Below are 17794 nucleotides of genomic sequence, written 5' to 3'. Positions count from 1 at the left end.
ACATGTGTTTGCATTCAGGCAACAGCCTGGATCTTACTTCTTTAGGTCCACAGTCAGAGAAATCAGCAGAGGTCCGGCCTCTGACACCCCAAGTACTCAAGAGAAACAGTCCTGTCTTAAGGCTGCCCGTGATCGTGGGAACCTGCGCTCCAAAGCCCGTGTCACAGACGCTGCTCCACAGCGCAGACTTGGCCATTCCTTCCTTCTCCATGGCTTCCTGCAACTCGGGTGCACAAGTCCTTTTTAATTCATTCTCCTTCTCTTCCGGATGCCCTATGGAGGACACCCAGGGGGCTGCTGCGACGGAAGCAAGCTGTAGGGACCGCGTCTGTGGGGCCCTGGACCGGTTTTTCCTCATTAAAACCCCCGAACTTCACAGAAGTAATGAGGCCCAAAGTCACGCGGCTGTAAAACTCCTAAGATTCAGAATCGCGGAGATCTGAAGAGGCTGTGGCTGGCTCCCCACGCGCCAGCCGCACAAAGCCTCGGGGAGCACCGCGCTTCACCAGGCGCAGCCAATAGAGAGCTGCTCCCAATGGAGAGCTGATGAATGGGGCCACTGGCGGCCAGAGGGGGCGGGCTAGGCCGGGGTGGCCCGAGGCCATCCCACCCGAGCTGCCCTGGGGCAGGACGGGGGTCGGCCGGTTCTCCCCAGCGCGAGCAGGAACAGAGCTCCGCGAGGGCCCCCCAGGCACGCTCTGGCCGGGGCCGCTCCGGGAGCCCCGCGCCCTCTCCACTACGCACTACAGCCGGGCGGGCAGGCCGGTGGGGGCCCTGCGCCGAGCTGCCCCCGCCCCATCGTAAAGCCCGGCGGCGCTCCCTCCCGCGCCCGGGAGCTCGACGTGGGCGGAGAGCCCCGCAGCTGGGCTCCTGGGAACCCGAAGTCGGAGCCCCAACTCCGGGCCCGGGCGCCTGGGGACCCGCGCCCGTCGGCCCCGGCCGCCACTCACCGTTCCATCGCGGCGCCCCGGGCCTCGCGTCCGGCCCGCGCCCGAGCCCACCTGGCGCCGCACCACAGCCGCGGCAGCCAAGCCGAGCGGGAGGACAGCGGCCGGGAGCAGCCGGCTCCGTGAACTCCCCAGAGCGCGACGCGCAGCCGCGGTCACGTGCGCGGAAGCGGCTCGCGCGGCGGTGGGAGGGGCCCGGGGCGAGGGAGGGAGCGCGCGGCGCGGGCGGTGGGGGCGAGCGGGGGGCCGGTCCGCGCTCAGGCGAGGGGCGCAGCTAGTGGGGGCTGTGGGGCCCGAGCAGACGGGCAGGACCCCGCTTCCTGAGCCCGTAAGAGGCTGCGCGAGGTGCGTCTACCTACCCCGAGCCTCTGGAGCACAGAGGTCCACCCTGTGCCAGGGCTCCGTCAAGGGTTCACGAATGAATGAATGAAGGAACGAAGGAACGAACGAATGAATGGCTTGACTCTTACTCCCTATCCTTAGCGGAGGGGACAACACAGTAACTCATTCGCCCTCCTACTTCCAGGACATCATCTTAATGGGGTATAAGAATGGGCGGAGGGAGTCCATGAATGCTCTACGTTGTCTGAAAGATATTATGGGTGTTTGAATTTTTCTGGGGAGACAAGCTTTCCATATTCCCAGAGGTTCGTGACTGCAAAGAGATTAAAATCCAGGGCAAAACTCTGACACCCATACGTGATGACAGGAGAACTTTTTCTGGTACCTTCTGAAAACCTTTTCTAGGCTACAGCTACCACAGGATGCCGATTTTTCCATCCCCAGTACAAGCGCTGTCACCCAGGAAGGATGCCGGTGTGGCTCCCTCATTCCACAGAGCTGAAAATGTAACTGTGGGGCAAGTCCTGGATCTGCTAAGGTGCAGTAGAAATGAGTGTCAGAGCACAATCGCTGTGGCAGTTGTTGCTACAGCGGATGAGAGATTAGCCGACCAAGAGCACCTTCTGGAGTTAGGATCTTGGCTCACAGTTCTTCTACATTTCTGTAATCAAGAACAGAGGAGAGCCACGGTTTGGATATTTCCAAAGATCTGTTTGGAGCATTGGTCAAAATGTCCCGTCCCCATGTTGCTGTGGATTTCAAGTCAAACTGAAGGAGGAAAATAAAAGACTCAAGCTTCCTTCCTAATGTATCTTCATTCTTTCACTAAACTGTCAACAAGCTTCGTATTGGCGGAAGATACCATGAATAAGATACAGTGACCGGCCCTCAGCAAATGTGCAGGCAAAGTAAGTTAACCAAACTCAGTGTGACAAGCACAGATGGCTACACTGAGAAAGGGCACCTAACTCACCTAGGACTGGGTGGAGAAAAGGTAGGTGAGAGAATGCATGACATTTGGGCGGATCTCCAGAGAGGGAAGGGAGGTTAGGAATTTGGAGGGAAAAGGGGAATAGACAGCAGGCAAAGCAGCGGTCTGAACAGAGCGCACAATATGACAAGAAATTCCATCAGCAGTCTGAATCCTAAACCCCAGCTCTTCAAGGAACCACAACAAGAAATTATTTCTCGAATCCTTGTCACAGACATTTGGAAGGAAAGGGCATCGTCTAAGGGGCAGCTGCCACTCAGCACTCAGAAAGAGCTGGACTTCACATGTGACTTTTCATGTGATACCTTCTGGTTCTAAAATGTTGGAAACTAGTTCAGAAAATAGTTTAGACTCTGAGAGGACTAAACAAACGCATTTGCTGTATGCATGTGGCCAGAGGCAGGCAGTTTTTACCTCCCATCCAAAGCAGCCTTATCTGGTGCAGAAATACCTGCTCCAAGGACTGTGCCAGATGCCTGGTCTCTCCTGTGACATCTCCACAGACCCCTGCTGCTTTCATATGATTCCAGGTTTTAAAAGAGTTAACATCTCTGAGGCCCAAACTGCCTCTGGGTAACTTCTCCCTATTGGTCCTAACCCCTCAGCTGCTGTCCAGTGTCACTTAGATCACACTTTTTCTCGTTTATGTTTTCTTACAACATTATCGGTGATGGAAAAGGAAATAGAAGGGTGCGGTGACAGTGTATATGATGAGGGGAGAGGGACCTAACATACCCTGAGGCTCCAAGAAAGCTCTTCTGATCTGTCAACCATGCATCTCATGAGATTCCTCCAGCCTTCCCTCCTCTGAGCACGCCTCTGTTTGGAAACTTCCTCTTTAAGTTCAGAATGCAACACATTTCAGATGGGGTCTGTATCGGCCTGAGAATGAGTTCATATTTTGGCAGCTTCAGCCCATTCAGCCTCCTGGGCTCTACCAGTGAATGAACAACTTGATGAGTTGTCAATGGTCATTATCCTCATTTAACAGATAAGACACTGAGGCCTAAAGAAGTTAAGTGGTTTTCTCAGGGACTTCTGGTAAGAACCCAGGCAGACCTGACCCCAACATGGGACCTCCAGTGTTGGTGTCCCACGCGTTTCATGAATGTGACTGGGCCATGCTGACCAGCTGAGGTCAGCTGCAAAGGGGCCACCAGCTACTGTCTCTTTAATCAGAGACACTCAACCCACATTTATTTATTAAAAAGCCTTCTAAAATCCAGTTATACTATGTCCACAGTATTTCCAAATAATATCATTTAACTGGGAAATTTGATCTATGGCTAAGTGAGTATATATGCATTTGAAACCCTCACTTCTTTCAAAAGGGGCCAAGATGTCAGAAATTAGATTGGTCTGACACCACCTGTTCTTAGAAAAACCCCTACTCATACCTAATGTTCATGTCATATTCTACAGGCCAACAACTCATTTAAATAATTCCCTTCTAGAATAGGACCAGAGTCAAGCCCACCTGTTGAGTTCGTTGATTCCATTCACTGCCCTTCCTCAAAGTTGGTAGCAACAGCTCAAGGGGCCCATCTGCAAATGCCTTTGATACCTGAGGAAATCAGTTGTCTGTTCCAAGGACTTGTACTCACCTCCCAACTAAACCAGTGACATTTGTCTAGCATTTTGTAAATATACCTTTATGATCTCCTCACCTATCTTGTTAATAATAATCAGTAATGCCTAACACTGAATATTCATGCTCTAGTTGGGCACTGAGTTAAATAAGAACAAAACAGAAACAGCTTATTCCAATTCTCCCTAACCCATTGTCTTAGTCAACTGGGCTGCGTTACAAAATACCATACACAATAGAAATCTAGTTTCTCACAGTTCTAGAGGCTAGAAGTCCAAGGTTCTGGCCAATTTAATTTCTAGTGAGGGCTCTCTTCCTGGCTTGCAGACAGCTGCCTTCCTGCTCCCTTTCCTTGGTGTGTGCATGAGGGAAGAGAGAGAGAGCATGTCTGTTTTCATAAAGATACTATCAGATCTATCAAATCCTATCAGATCAGGGCCCACCCTCATTTAACCTTAATTACTTCCTTACTCCAAATACAGCCACAGTGGAGATTAGAACTTCAACACATGAATTTGAAGGTTTTTACCTGTCTTGGGTTCTTACCAGTAGTTCCGGAAAAAATCTCTTAACTTCATTAGGTCTCCCTAATGGACACAAAATTTGGACACAATTTTGGTCCACAAAATTTGGTGGACACTAAATTTGGTCCACAATACCTCTAAATGGAAGATTTCTTTAAAAGGAAAATTGACCTATATATAATCAGTGCACAGACTATACAAGAATTCGGTAACGAGAACTCGGATTGCCTACTCTTTGTTTTAAGGCAAGAAAATCTCAGTCTTGACCTTCCCTGAAGCATGACTCTAGTTGATGAGAGTTGACACAAGTGACATCTCTTGGCCTGTGGTTTGACAGCCCCTGGACCGCCATCTTCAGCTGACTCCCCTTCTCTCCAACAAGCAGAGCATGAGCGGAGGCTCCTCCATCAGGGGCTCAGTGCCCTCCCTGTACTGCCTTCCTCCACAAGCCCCTCCCCTCATCTGACGACGGCCTCACGCCTTTCCGCCCACTTTTAGCATCAAATGTGGGAGCTCACTTCTCTCAGTGTCTTCTTTACTCCTAAGAACTGATCCTTAGAAGCAAGGTCTAACTCCTATTGGTTCAAATGCCTTATCTTGCTTATCAAGCTTAGTAATACCAGGAGCACAGACATTCTTCTGCTCAGCAGTTATTGACACTATAAATTGGTTCTTTTGGCTTTCTTATCATTGTACTTGTTCCCATTATATATTGCTGCCTAACAAACTACCCTAACATGCAGTAGCTGTATTAGTTATCTATTACTACATAACAAATTACCCCAGAACTCTGTGGCTTGAAACAACATTTATTAGCTGGCAGTGGCACTGGCATTTGGAAATCTGGGCACAGCCTAACCGGGTCCCTTGGCTCAGGCTCTTTCAAAGGCTGAGTCAGGTGTCAGCCGGGGCTGAAGCTTTCTCAAGGCTCAACTGGGGAAGGACCAGCCACCAAGGTCACACACGGGGTTGTTGGCAGGATCTGGTGCCTCCTGGGCTGTTGGCCGGAGGCCACTCTCAGCTCCTTGGCATGTGGGCTCTCCATAGGGCAGCTTACGACATGGTAGCTTTGCTTCATCCGAGTGAGCAAATGAGAAGAACCAGTGAGAGTGAGAGCAAAACGGAAATCACCTCATCTCACAAGCGACATCCCATCACTTTTGCTCTGTTCCTTTCTTTAGAAGCAAATCACAGGTCCATCCAACACTCAAGGAGTGGGGATCATGCAGGAAATGTGGGATCACCGGGGGCCATTTTAGATGGCACCTTCTCTAGTGGCTTGAAACAACAGTTTATGATCTCTTGTGGTTTGGTGTGTTGACTGAGCTCAGCTGGGCGGTTCTTGCTGGGGGTTTCCCTTGGGAATGTAGTGAGATGACATTTGGGGCTGTATCATCTGAAGACTGGGCATCCAAAATGGCATCCTCAGTCAGCAGTGGGGGCTCCTTGGTCTATGGGGTGGAGGGGACAGGGGCTGGGAACTACGTGAACCTTCACCAGGGTGGCTCAGTAGGGAAGCAAGGCACAGGCCATGATGGCAGTGGGATGGGCAGATATGCACCCAGCAGATCTAAGGTTCCTGTCCACTGGATCCAGTACAAAGCGGTGAAGAAGGTTTGAAATCGCTATTGCAAAGACTGGGGAAACGAGTGGCCTAGGAAAACCTAGCGGGCTTTGGGGACTTTGTTGAGGGCCCAGCTGAGGTCCATGATCTCACAGTAATGGTGATGTCCACTAATGCCTGCCTGGAGGTGATTTCCTCCTGCAAATGAGCAGTGTAAGCAGAGAGGGGAGTACTGGTATTGATCAAAGACTGAGGGCTCCCAGGCAGCTGAGGCAAAAGGACAGAGGAGCAAATTAGTTTAGGATGGTGGGCCTCAAAATTTGCTGAAGTGGGAGTCACTTGGAGAACCTTAAAAAGTCCCAATGCCCAGGCTGAACTAGCCAGAGTCTCTGAGTGGGGTGGGACGTAGGAATCCTCATGTATGAAAACAAGTTCCACAGTGGCTCTTACGCAGGCTAAAGTTTCAGAGCCCTACGGAATTCGGCTTCATGCTGCCTCTGCTGTTACACTGACCCTGCATTGCTCTAAGAAGACTCTTTCGACTTTTTTTTTTTTTCAGACCAAGTTCTCACAATGGAGCTTCTACCTTATTCTTTTTTCTTTCCCACTTTTGGATCCAGCTCTGATAACTGAAATTTTGTTTTATTCTCTATGCCTGACACCCTTGAAACATTCTAGAACTTTTAGGCCTCTACATGAAGGTAGAAGTGTCAAATGCTTTGTAACTCTGCGTGGTCCACAGACAGGCGTCAGCTGGGAGCAGACTCTCAGCCCAGAGCTACTGAACCAGAATCTGCACTGAACAGGGTCCCCAGGTACACACACTGGTTGGGAGAATGAAAGAAGACAATGCGTGCTTTGTTCATGTTAGGCCCTCTCTTCTACAAAGACTGGAGTCCTTTCTTTGAGCCTTAGTACAGGAGGGTGAGAACCGTCACTGCCACCAGCCACCTGTGTTTCCTGCTCCTGGTTCCCCATTGCCAGGCACATCATGGGGCTTCCAAACCCAACTTTTTCCTGGCCGTCTGCCTGTGGCCTCTTCCATAATCTGCTTTCTGTCCACTGGATTTTGCTCTTGGTACCAAACAGTTCTAATTCCACGTCCCAGCCCTCCCAGCATACCCAAACTGGCCATAATTGAATACCCCACCTTTTTTTTCTTTTTTTTAAGGAAATGCAGCTCACAGTGGCCCATGTGGGGATTGAACTAGCAACCTTGATATTATTAGCTGTAACCAACTGAGCTAATCGGCTGCCCCTAGAATGCCCTATCTTTAGAGTCAGTGCTTTGTTGAGGGCTGCACAGATCTTGTTTCTGAGTCATCTAAATTCTGGAATCTTCTACCACAGTGGTTAGAAGCAAGGACTGCGAGGAGACACAGATTGGGGTTTGAATTCTGGCTCTAAAATGTAACCGTGGACAAATCACTTGGTCTTTCTCCACCTCATGTTACTCATAGGGTTGTTGGGAAGATTCAACAAGGAACAACACAATCCGTGTACATTCTTAGCCCAGGACCGGACACATGGTGAGGGCACAATAACAGGGTAGCAATTTTAATATCTGACAATATAATTCAAGGGACAAAAGGGCAAGAAGAGAAATCTATTATATACATAAATATACCCAGCAATACAGTCTCAGAATATATCAGCCTCTGGCTTTGTGATTAGAGGAAAAGCCAAGAGAAGATGACAGACTCAAGATTGGAAATGATGTCCAAACCTGGAGCGGGAAATAAGGTGAATGAAGTATTGGCCCACATAACTAGAAATACCACCTCTAGATCAAGGGAGGTATGATATGCCCATTTCTGTCCTGGGCCAACCATCACACAGAGGGATTAGTTCTGGATGCCACATCCTGAGAGCAGGGAAGAGCCCTCAAATGAAAGTTACAGGAAGCTGAAATCTGTCTTGATATGGGAACAGTGTCATCATTAGAGCTACTTTAGTGGAGACAGAGGTAGAGGGAATACCATTTTCATGGACACTTCAGGGGGAAAGAGGTTGGCCAATGAAACATTAAGGTCCTTCAAACTTGAGTATTCTCAGATCACATGATCCCCTCAAATAAATCAGTCTCATATTCAAAGCATGCAGAGGAGATGAGTCTTCATTTTTTTATAAATTATAGATCCCCTGTTCAGTGCTAGCCATAACCCAATGTGTAGTCCATGCCCTAACATCAAGAAATCCCTCTAAAGAAGTGGAAACAAACTATAAATGTGACTGGTTAAATAAACCATGTCACACGTATACAATTGAAAACTATGTAGGCATTACAAAGAATATGGTACTGTTGTAGTGCAATGCCCTGATACTGAAGGATGTTACACATTGCTGAATAAAAGCAAGCTAAAGAAAACTACCAAAAAAAAAAAAAATCCCTCTAAAACCCCTTCTTTAGATCCTTCATAGGTCACCATGACATTCTGAAACATGCCTGTGGCAGCCCAAGGCCAGGGAAAAAGAAAGTTAAAGTCTTAATTGCAGAAATCTACACATTGAAAACTGGAAGGCACACATCAGACCCAGACCAGAAGACGGCTCATGGGCAGAGGCGGGTGGGGAAGGTGACTCAGTCTTTTGGCAACCAGCACACACTGCCATTTCTAACCCAGGTCCTCATCCCTGACATTCATGCCCTTCCTGGGCCAGGCGAGGATGTCAGAAGGCTCCCCATGCCTGCCAATCTTGCTCCGACTCACTGTGAGTCTGTGAGGGCAGAAGGCACATCGTCCTCTCACAGTGAGCAATCCAATAGAGAGGTTCGCAGATTTGGCCTTGGACTCGAATTTAAATTTTGAATCTCACCTGAGTATTCTATTTTCTGGACCATACAGCTTATTGAGAAACACCCCAAATGTTCCTGAATCGGACCTGGCTTCAAGACATTGTCCCAAGGCCAAGACAAAGAACGGAAGTCATGGAATGACGGGGAGCATGTTCTGATGCTCTAACTGAGGTTCCCAGGGTGACAAAGATCCACGTCTAGGCTCTGGGGGCCCATGCTCACCGTCTCCTTTTGACCTGGAAAGCTGCCAGACAGGTAATGAGAGCCGCTAGTATCTGGTTCATATGATACAACTTTCCTCAATTCGCACACCAATAAAGCCTGGAGGAAAGAGTCATTCTGTCATATGTGTAACCCACGTGATATGTGGTTTGAGGCAATAAACAGTAATATCTCCAAATACGTTTGCTGGGGATGTTGAATGCGTTAGTCATAACACCATGATTTTGGGGAAATGTAGGGTCCATTTTTAAGTTCAAACAATAAACAGGAAGAGACTCTGCCTAAGAAGCTTGGAAACCAGGCAGAGGATGAGGAGGTAGGAGGGGAAGATGAGAGAAGGGCGTTGCTGGAGCCCCTGCAGGGACAAAAGAGGGCTCCAGCTCCGGGTCAGATCCTTCAGGATTATACAGAGTGAGGGCCTGAAAGGGGCCACTGGGCTTGAGGCTTAGAGGTCACTGATGACATGAGCAACAGCAGCTCCCAGACGTGTGGTGAGTTCCGCGCTTTCAAGGCCGATCAAGGAAAAGACAGACCACCAGGTGGCAGTGTTGTACAGCAGCTTCACTGCGTGGCACTTGGACAGACTGCACATGCGGGAGGTCCCTCTCAGCAGGACACCATTCAGGGAAAGTGGTCAGAGCCAGCCACCACCCAGAAGGGGGAGAGGGGACTCAGAGAGGCAGTTCCATGTTTGGTCACTGAGCAGTAAGGCCAGGAGACTGGCTCACAGAGCTCCAAAAGGCAGACACAGTTTGGGGTAAGTTATAGCCACAGGGTTTGTCACATCTATGACCAGCAGATGTTAGGTGCAACATCTTCCCAGGTAAGCAAGGCAGGCAGACTCTAAATGACTACAAATACGCTTATTTGGGCGATATTTAAAGCAATTGGGTGTGTAAGACTTTGAGTTAGTCACCGGTGGGAGTGAGTTAAGCAACTTCTATGAAATAAGTGAAGAAACAAACAACATGGGAGCCGACATGCAGGGGCCATCTTTAACTCCTTGACATGACAACATGGTGGGGTCGGGGGAAGAAGACAGACCGACGTGCTGAAGAAGGTGGTGTGGTTGTCCCAAAGGAGGCTGGGCTGAGGGAAGTTTGTTTGGACAAAGAGTTGTAAGCAGATGGGAAGGATTCAGAGTTGAGGGAAAGACTGAGACATGAGAACAAGAGGGGATAAGTGAAGGAGGACGATCCCAGAGCTTGGGAGGGGAGAGCCATCAGGAGTAGAGGGGGACGGGTGCTGCCCTGGGGGACAGCACGAAGACATGGCTATATCTGGGGGAGCTGGCTGTCCTGGCACCCACCACTGGGCCCTCCTACGTGTGTTTGCTCAGGTTCTCGGACCCTGGCTCACCTGGGGCCTGTATCTTGCCCCAAAAAACAGCAGCACCAGCCTCCCTCACTGAGCCATGCAGGTTTAATGGAATTCTTTGTCTACCTTTGACACGATGGAGACAGAGTGGCTGGTTCTGAAAATCAGTCTCATCAGGGCTACTTATCATTTCTACCCACCTCAAAAGAAACGAAAGACAGAGAGACGTGTCAGGACGCAAGAGTCACAGCGAGTGTTCGCCAATAACTTGAAAACAAGGAGAACAGTTGGCCCACTGAAATGTGAACACTAAAATCAGTACGGATGGGTTGGGGTAGAGATATGCAAATTGGCCTTAATTTTTAAAAAATGGTTCTTGGGGCAGCTGGATGGCTCAGTTGGTTAGAGCGCGAGCTCTGAACAACAGGGTTGCTGGTTCGATTCCCACATGGGCCAGTGAGCTGCGCCCTCCACAACTAGATTGAAGACAATGAGCTGCCACTGAGCTTCTGGAGGGGCAGCTAGATGGCTCAGTTGGTTAGAGCGTGAACTCTCAACAGCAAGGTCATTGGTTCAATTCCCACATGGGATGGTGGGCTGTGCCCCCTGCAACTAAGATTGAAAATGGTGACTGCACTTGGAGCTGAGTTGTGCCCTCCACAACTAGATTGAAGGACAACAACTTGGAGCTGATGGGCCCTGGAGAAGCACACTGTTCCCCAATATTCCCCAATAAAATTAAAAAAAAAAAAAGAAGGGGTCTCAGACCTTTAAACCTGACTGTAATCTGACTATATGTAACAATCCAAAAAGGCAGGTTGGTCAGCCTAGAAGCGTGGAAAAGAGAGAATCAGCCAAGGTCATCGCTGACCTTGGCCACTGAGCTTTGTGGAGGAGGCAGGGAGCCCTGACTGATGGCCTCTGATATTCCTGTCCACGGAGGAGTGGATGCACCAAGCTGTCTCAGCCTGAAACTCTCAAATATTCCACTCACCCTTCAATGGTTCTCCATCCCCCAGAGACCCAGCCCAGGCTAATTAAATCATAATCCTAGAGGGTAGAACTTGGGCATTTGTGCTTTCAAAAGCTCCCCAAGGTGATTCGGTTGTGTGGCCAGTATTAAGAATCCCTGATTTAAGTAAATCCCCAGCCCTGATGCCATGCCCACCATTCTCTGTGTTCTCATGGGTCTGCATCAGCCAGTGAAATAAACTGGCATCTGATTCTGTACATCAGTCCAGAGCTTCGTTCATGTGAAGCCTTCACTGGAAACGGGTCTTCTCCCCGTGGGTTGGCTAAACAGGCCAGCTGAGGGCCAGGCCCGGGCCCTGATGAATTCACTGAGGTGATGAAATGTTGCTTCCAGAAGCCTCTTGGGTGAGGACAGCCCGGGGATGTCTCTTCACTGGCCCAGAAAACCCAAGTCCAACTTCATTACTCCCATGTTTTACAGAGGTAAAGTATTAACACGAGAAATGAAGTATGGACCAGTGAAATGGCCAAGCACAAATTCTCCAAGAACTGAGCTCTAGAGGGACATGTGTACTGCCCTTCACGTTTCTGTGCCCTTCACCATGTATGCCATGCACATAGCTGCCTGCCTGCCTGGCATGCATTCCCCACATCTTGTTCCTAGCAGAACCCCACTTTGGTTTAGCTGTGTGCCCCTCCTGCCTTGGAGACCTATGCCTGAGGGGAACGGGCTCCACCTTCTGCTCCTGGGCTCTCTGGGTACCGAAGTCTAATTCCATCCCCTTGCCAGGGCAGTAAAGGGAAGGCCCCAATGACATCAATGAGACACAGGAGTCGGCTTTCTTTTCAGCTTTCTATGGAAGGATAATAAACATACAGGAAGTACACAGATCGTGCATACAGCTCGATAAATGTTCACAGATTGAATACACCTGTGTAACCGGCACTCAGATCAAAAAGCAAAATATTACCAGTGCCCAGAAAACCGTTTTCTGCTCCCTTCCATTCACTGTCCCCTCAGTGTAATCCTGGACTCTAGCAGTGGAGAGTGGCTATGCTTGTTTTATACTTTTTTATATAATGGAATCAAACAGAATGTGCTCCCCGTGTCTGGCTTCTTTGGCTCACATTATGTGTGTGTGAGACTCATCTCTATTGTTGTGTGCAGTTATAAGTTGTTTACTTTTATTGCTGTATTATATCCCATTATGGAATGAGCCAAGTTTCCCCATTCTACTGTTGATGAGTGTTTGGCTGCTTTCCAGTTTAGGAGTATGACAAATCGTGCTGCTGTGAACACTGTACTACCTGTCCATTGATGGACAACTGTGTGCCTTTCTGTAGGGTATATGCTTAAGAGGGACTGCGGGGCCAAAGGCATGTGTATGCGATGTGTAAAGCAGTGTAGGAGACACTGTAAGACAGTCTCCACAGTGAGGGCGCCAATGGACACTCCCATCTGCAGGGCAGGGGAGCTCCACCCTCATCAATACATCTGTCTTCTTCATTGTTACCGTTTTTGGTGGGGAAATAGTGGAGATTCAAGAGTGTTCTCCAGTAACTTGAAAACAAGGAGAACAGTTTGCCCACTGAAATTTCAACACTAAAATCAGTACGAATGGGTTGGGATAGAGATATGCCAGTTGGCCTTAATTTTTAAAAAATAGTGCTTGGGGAGGCCGGATGGCTCAGTTGGTTAGAGTGCGAGCTCTCAACAGCAAGGTCGCTGGTTCAATTCCCATGGGCTTCAAGTCTTCCTTTCCTTTTTAGAGCACTAGAGAAAATCAGCCAGTCCTCTGCCGTGGGGGTAAATGAGAAGCAAGAGCCCACATGATTAGGAGTGGCCAATGGCAGCCAACTGCAGCCAAGATAAAGAGAAAGAATTAATGACATTGTTAACTCAATCCACTACCTTATGGTTTGGGCCGGTTGCTTTGGCTTTTCTGTATCTATGTCTGAAAGCATCTTTAGTGTTATCTTCATAAAGCACTTGAGTCTCACAACATCCTTACTTCATTTTTCTGATGTGGAAACTGATCACCAGTAAAATGTGATGATTTCCCTAAGGCCAGGGAGTTGGCAAAGGGTATAGTTGGGATTGGAACCCAGGATTTCAGATGCCCAGCCTACTGCTTTTGCACCTACACGCTGCTGGTTCCCCCTTTCCCAGCAGGCAGTACAACTGCCATCTCTCATTTTATGAAAAGGACTCAGTCCTTTGATCACATAGCTGCCATTTTTCAGTGATGCCAGAAATACATAGCTAATATGCAAAGAGCCATGCCAGCTAACGAGAGGCCAATCATCTTTCGAAAACAGCGTTACAGCTGTCCCCCCGGTGCCCTGTTATGAGGAAACTGTCAGCTACATGAGGTGAGTCCCCGGTCCTCCAGGGAAAACATGGGCTGGTGTATAAATCCCTGAAGAGGAAACGAAGATGGTGAGAAGAGTAGGAGCAAAAATGATAGTAGCACGTTCATCTCCCAGCTGGACAGATGCAGGAGCTGTCACTATCAGCTTCCCAACGTCAAAACCCAAAAGTGTTTCACCGAGCTTTGTGAAGGCACAACCCCTGATACAAACACTCATTGGGGCAGTGGGAGATAGTTCAGTGACTAAGACTTCTCCCCACCATAAAACAGTCTTTGTGATTCAGCGTAACTGCTCTGCCGACACACAGTATTATAAAGCATTCTGCAGTCTAGTTGTTCTCAGGCAGGGCGTTGGAATTCATCGCTGTCCCCTTCCAACCATGGTGGATTTGTCTTCAGGATCCAACTCAACTAATGAAGTCGCTTCTGGAGCAAAGATTCAAATGCTTGCTGTAGGACAGACAGCCAAACTGCTCCTGCTACTTCAAATCCTTCACTGGCTTCACACTGGAACTCTAATGGCACCCGTCACCCTCACGCTGGCCTTCAAGGACCTGGACGACCCAGTCTCATCCATCTCTGACCACTAGACTCCAGACACACTGGTCTTCTGTCTGTTCCCTGAACATACCATGTTTTTATGGCCTCGGGGACACTGTATTTGTCATCCCTCTTCTGGAACTTTCCTCCCCAGCTCATTATCTAGTGGGCAACTCATTCTTCAGTTCTTAGTCAATTGTCCCCTCAAAGAGCCTTCCCTGACCACCTTCTCTGAAGTAGCACCCCCATCACGCTTTATCATGTCACCTGTTTTATTATCTCCCTAGCACTCACAGAAATATGTAACCACTTGTTTATTATCTATCAGCCCCATGACAGCAGGTACCCTGTCTGTCTTGCTCATTGCTGTGTCCTCAACACCTAGGACAACAGCAGAAGCATAGAAGATGCACAGTAGCTATTAGTGGACTAAATAGGTGAGAGAATAAAGGATGACCCCGCTGGGGATGAATGAGGGACGTGGTTTTGTCCTCTGCTATCTGCATGAAGACCATTTTTTGCTAGTCACTAGCTCTTTTGCCAAAGATATGTTCTCAAGAAAATAAAACACAGAGAAAAAAAATAGAGTGGGGGGAAATTAGTGGGAAAGGAGATGGGAACATATATCAAAAATAAGATTTGAAACTATCTGTGGGGTTTTTCCTCATACTGTGCCCCAGGAGGCTGCATGAGACAGATTTTGAGGCACATTGAAAGGTTACACCATATGATCTTGGAGCTCCATTTTTGAAAACACCACTCAATAATTGTGACTGATATATTATTCGGTAATAGACTGCTGATGAGCCCCTGGGAAGCCATGGGCTTTGGGAAAGATTTGACGTAAGTGTTACATGTCCTCCTGGGCACGGACCCGTGGCTGCGGGCACAGGGTGTGTGTACAACAACGACCACCACCACTTCAGAGATGGCCACGCCATAACTTGCCACTCTGAGGCACAGCATGAGTAACTGTGATTAGAATCCCAACTTTCAGGAACCTTCTGGTTCAAGCTTCCCATTTTACAGATGAGGAAACTCCAAGTGCAGAGTTAGCAGGTAACCTCCTCAGGGGCACAGAGGTACTTGGGAACAACATCAATCTAGACTCCAGTTCCCAGGCCCTGACAGGGTCTTTTCATCACTTGGCAACACATCAGGTAAATCCAGCCTGAGGCAATGGACATTCTTTCCCATCAGAACAACCAGGCAGGGGAGGAAGGGGCCGGTGCTGGCAGGAAGGGCCTGCAGGTCCCCACAGCTCTCAGCGTGGCTGCAGGAGAGGGAGGCAGAGATGAACACAGAGAAGCCCAAACCGACAGCTCCTAAAGAGGGTGCAGATGCGGGCTTCCCACAGCGTCTTCACCGAGGCGCCGGCAGCCCTGAGACCACTTGTCCCTAACCCCCAGCAGCACCCCAGCCCCAGAGATTTCCACCGCGGCCCAGGGCCCCGAGCATCTCAGAGGAGAGGCCAAGTCTTTCCCCCCCAAGCCCAGGCCGGAGAGGCGAGATGGTCTCCCCAAACCAGTCCTCAGCAAGGCCTGAGCCAGACTGCGGGGGCTGGAGGCAGCGGCGCGGGCGGGGGAGAATGACAGGAAGAGAAGGAAGAGAAGGAGGAGCGAAGCAGGGACGAAAGCGCCGTGGGTTCCTTTCTCGGAATATGAGAATCTCGGGTCGGGTTTCTAGGGAATGAAAAACAGCTCTTCACTCCCGCCTCCCGGATCTGTCCTTGACCCCTAGAATGCGGGCTCTGCAGCCAGAACCCTAGGACCAGCCGCTCCCTCCCCAGCCTTCCCCGGAGCTCGGCGCCTGCTGGGAGTAAGGGGGCGGCCGAAGGGCGTGACCCCGTTAAGCCCAGGCGCGCAGCCCGGGTCCAGGACCAGGGCTGTGGAGGCGGCCGGGGGCGGCCCCAAGCCCCGGGTCTGCGCCCCCTTCTATGCAGGTTTCCCCGCAGCCGCGAGGCCCACGCCCGGGGCCCACGCCGCGCCTACCTGTAGTAGCGGTCATCTTTGAAAGGCGTGAGGTCCTCCTTCAGCTCCCGGTACGCCTCCTGCAGCCGCTTACACAGGTGCTTGAGCTCGCTGCAGAGCGGGGGCTCGAAGGTAGGGTACTCGGCGTCCATGCCCGCGCCGCGCCACCGCCAGCGCCAGACGCCGCCGCCCTCCCAGGCGAGCCCCTCGTCCCCTCCTCCCGCTGCCCCGCCCTTTGTATCGCTTCCTTCACCCCCTCTTCTCTTCCCCGCTCCGGGGAGCCGGGGCTGCCAGCGCTCTGGGCGGGACCGAGGAGGAGGAGCAGGTGACGGGGGAGGTGGGGAGAGGGCGCGGAGGAAGGTGGGGGCCAGCGTGCTCAGGGAGCGCCGTGACGACGCAGGGAGACGGCCCGGGGGGATGGGCACGGGGATGGGGTCCTGGTCCCGCAGCCCCGCCGAGGGGCCTAAGGAGGGGAGGGTGCCGCGCCCAGCAGCCTCCTCCCAGGGAGATGGAGAAGGAACGGGGAGGGGGAAGTCCAGCACACGGTTCACGCCGCCCAGGACAAAAATATAAAGGGCCACTCTCGCTGTCGCTTGCATTGGGAAAGGGGAAACTGGAGGTGAAAGGAGAAAGGAAAATGGGGCTTGGGGACGGACCGAGAGCCCTTTCTCGCCGGGAAGGTCAGTGGCTAGAGTCGGCTCCCGCGTTCAGCACCACGGACAGCTCCTGGGCCGCTTTTCCTCCTTGTTGGGTTCCACTTGGCCTAATGCAAAAACACTTAAAACCAAGCCCATTATGGTTATGTCATAATACATTTATTTTTTCATGGTAAAAGAATGTGTCCAAGTGAGATGATTCTTCCCAAGCACACACAAGGAGTCTGTCTGTGCAAAGTTCTCATCCTCTATAAACTCAACAGTAGTGTGTAAAATAAAAACTCACAAATCAACACGTCTTCCATGGATGACTTATCCAAAGATGGTGTCATCTCCTCTTGCGAATTTTTCCAATAATCAGTGGAGAAACCGTTGTTTCAGGTGATGTCAGTGGGTTTCCATTTGAATCCAGGACAGGTTTCCATGAAAGGCTGATCTTATACGACTTGCAGGAAACTTTTACAAATATACATTTTGGGGGTCCAACTTACACTACCGAATCTAAATTACAGCGCACGGGTCCCAGGAATGTCCATTTTCCAAAGCTCCCCACATGTGTCTAATGACCACTTATGTTTAGATATTCTCAGATTTCCCTCATTTTCTGCTATCTTCACCTATGCTCTAATTTCACCCACTTTTCTTTGTTCTTTACTTTTATGGTCATATTTCCTCCCTCCCTTTCCATTTGAGAACAAGTTTTTGTCAGCTAGCCAAGCTCTCCTGCCGGTGGAGCCTTGCAAATATTCCCATAATTTCAGATCATCCTGCACTTTGCAGTTAGGTTTTAGCCTTAATTCATTAACATGAGCATTTGTATTTAATCATCTAAGGAGGACAAAGAATGGAGCTCGAAACTGGCTATCCCCAAAATACAGTGCAGAGAGGAACACTAACAAACGCACATGCAGATTTGTTTTCTGTAATGAGACAGTGAGACCAGCATATGCCATATTTCAAATATTTTACAGAGAGCTCATCAGTAGGAGAAA

General features: G+C 49.9%; 1 protein-coding gene across 2 annotated transcripts in view; it reads right to left on the bottom strand.

Moving 5' to 3' along the window:
- Window positions 1-16508, bottom strand: part of TMEM181 (transmembrane protein 181) — a 66244-nt gene extending 49736 nt beyond the window's left edge. Inside the window, exon 1 of one of the 2 annotated variants that reach the window (XM_033098096.1) lies at window positions 16168-16508. In XM_033098096.1, the coding sequence (XP_032953987.1) occupies window positions 16168-16298 (131 nt within the window). In that variant the 5' untranslated portion in view covers window positions 16299-16508. Of the gene's footprint in view, window positions 1-950; window positions 1096-16167 lie in introns of those variants that run through there. The other variant, XM_033098106.1, reaches the window with a different exon arrangement.
- Between the last annotated feature and the right edge of the window lie 1286 nt (window positions 16509-17794).

Source organism: Rhinolophus ferrumequinum, chromosome 3 (assembly GCF_004115265.2).
Source record: "Rhinolophus ferrumequinum isolate MPI-CBG mRhiFer1 chromosome 3, mRhiFer1_v1.p, whole genome shotgun sequence".
Classification (NCBI taxonomy): domain Eukaryota; kingdom Metazoa; phylum Chordata; class Mammalia; order Chiroptera; family Rhinolophidae; genus Rhinolophus; species Rhinolophus ferrumequinum.
Note: the sequence above shows the minus strand (reverse complement) of the source record. Positions and strands in the feature narration are given on the sequence as shown.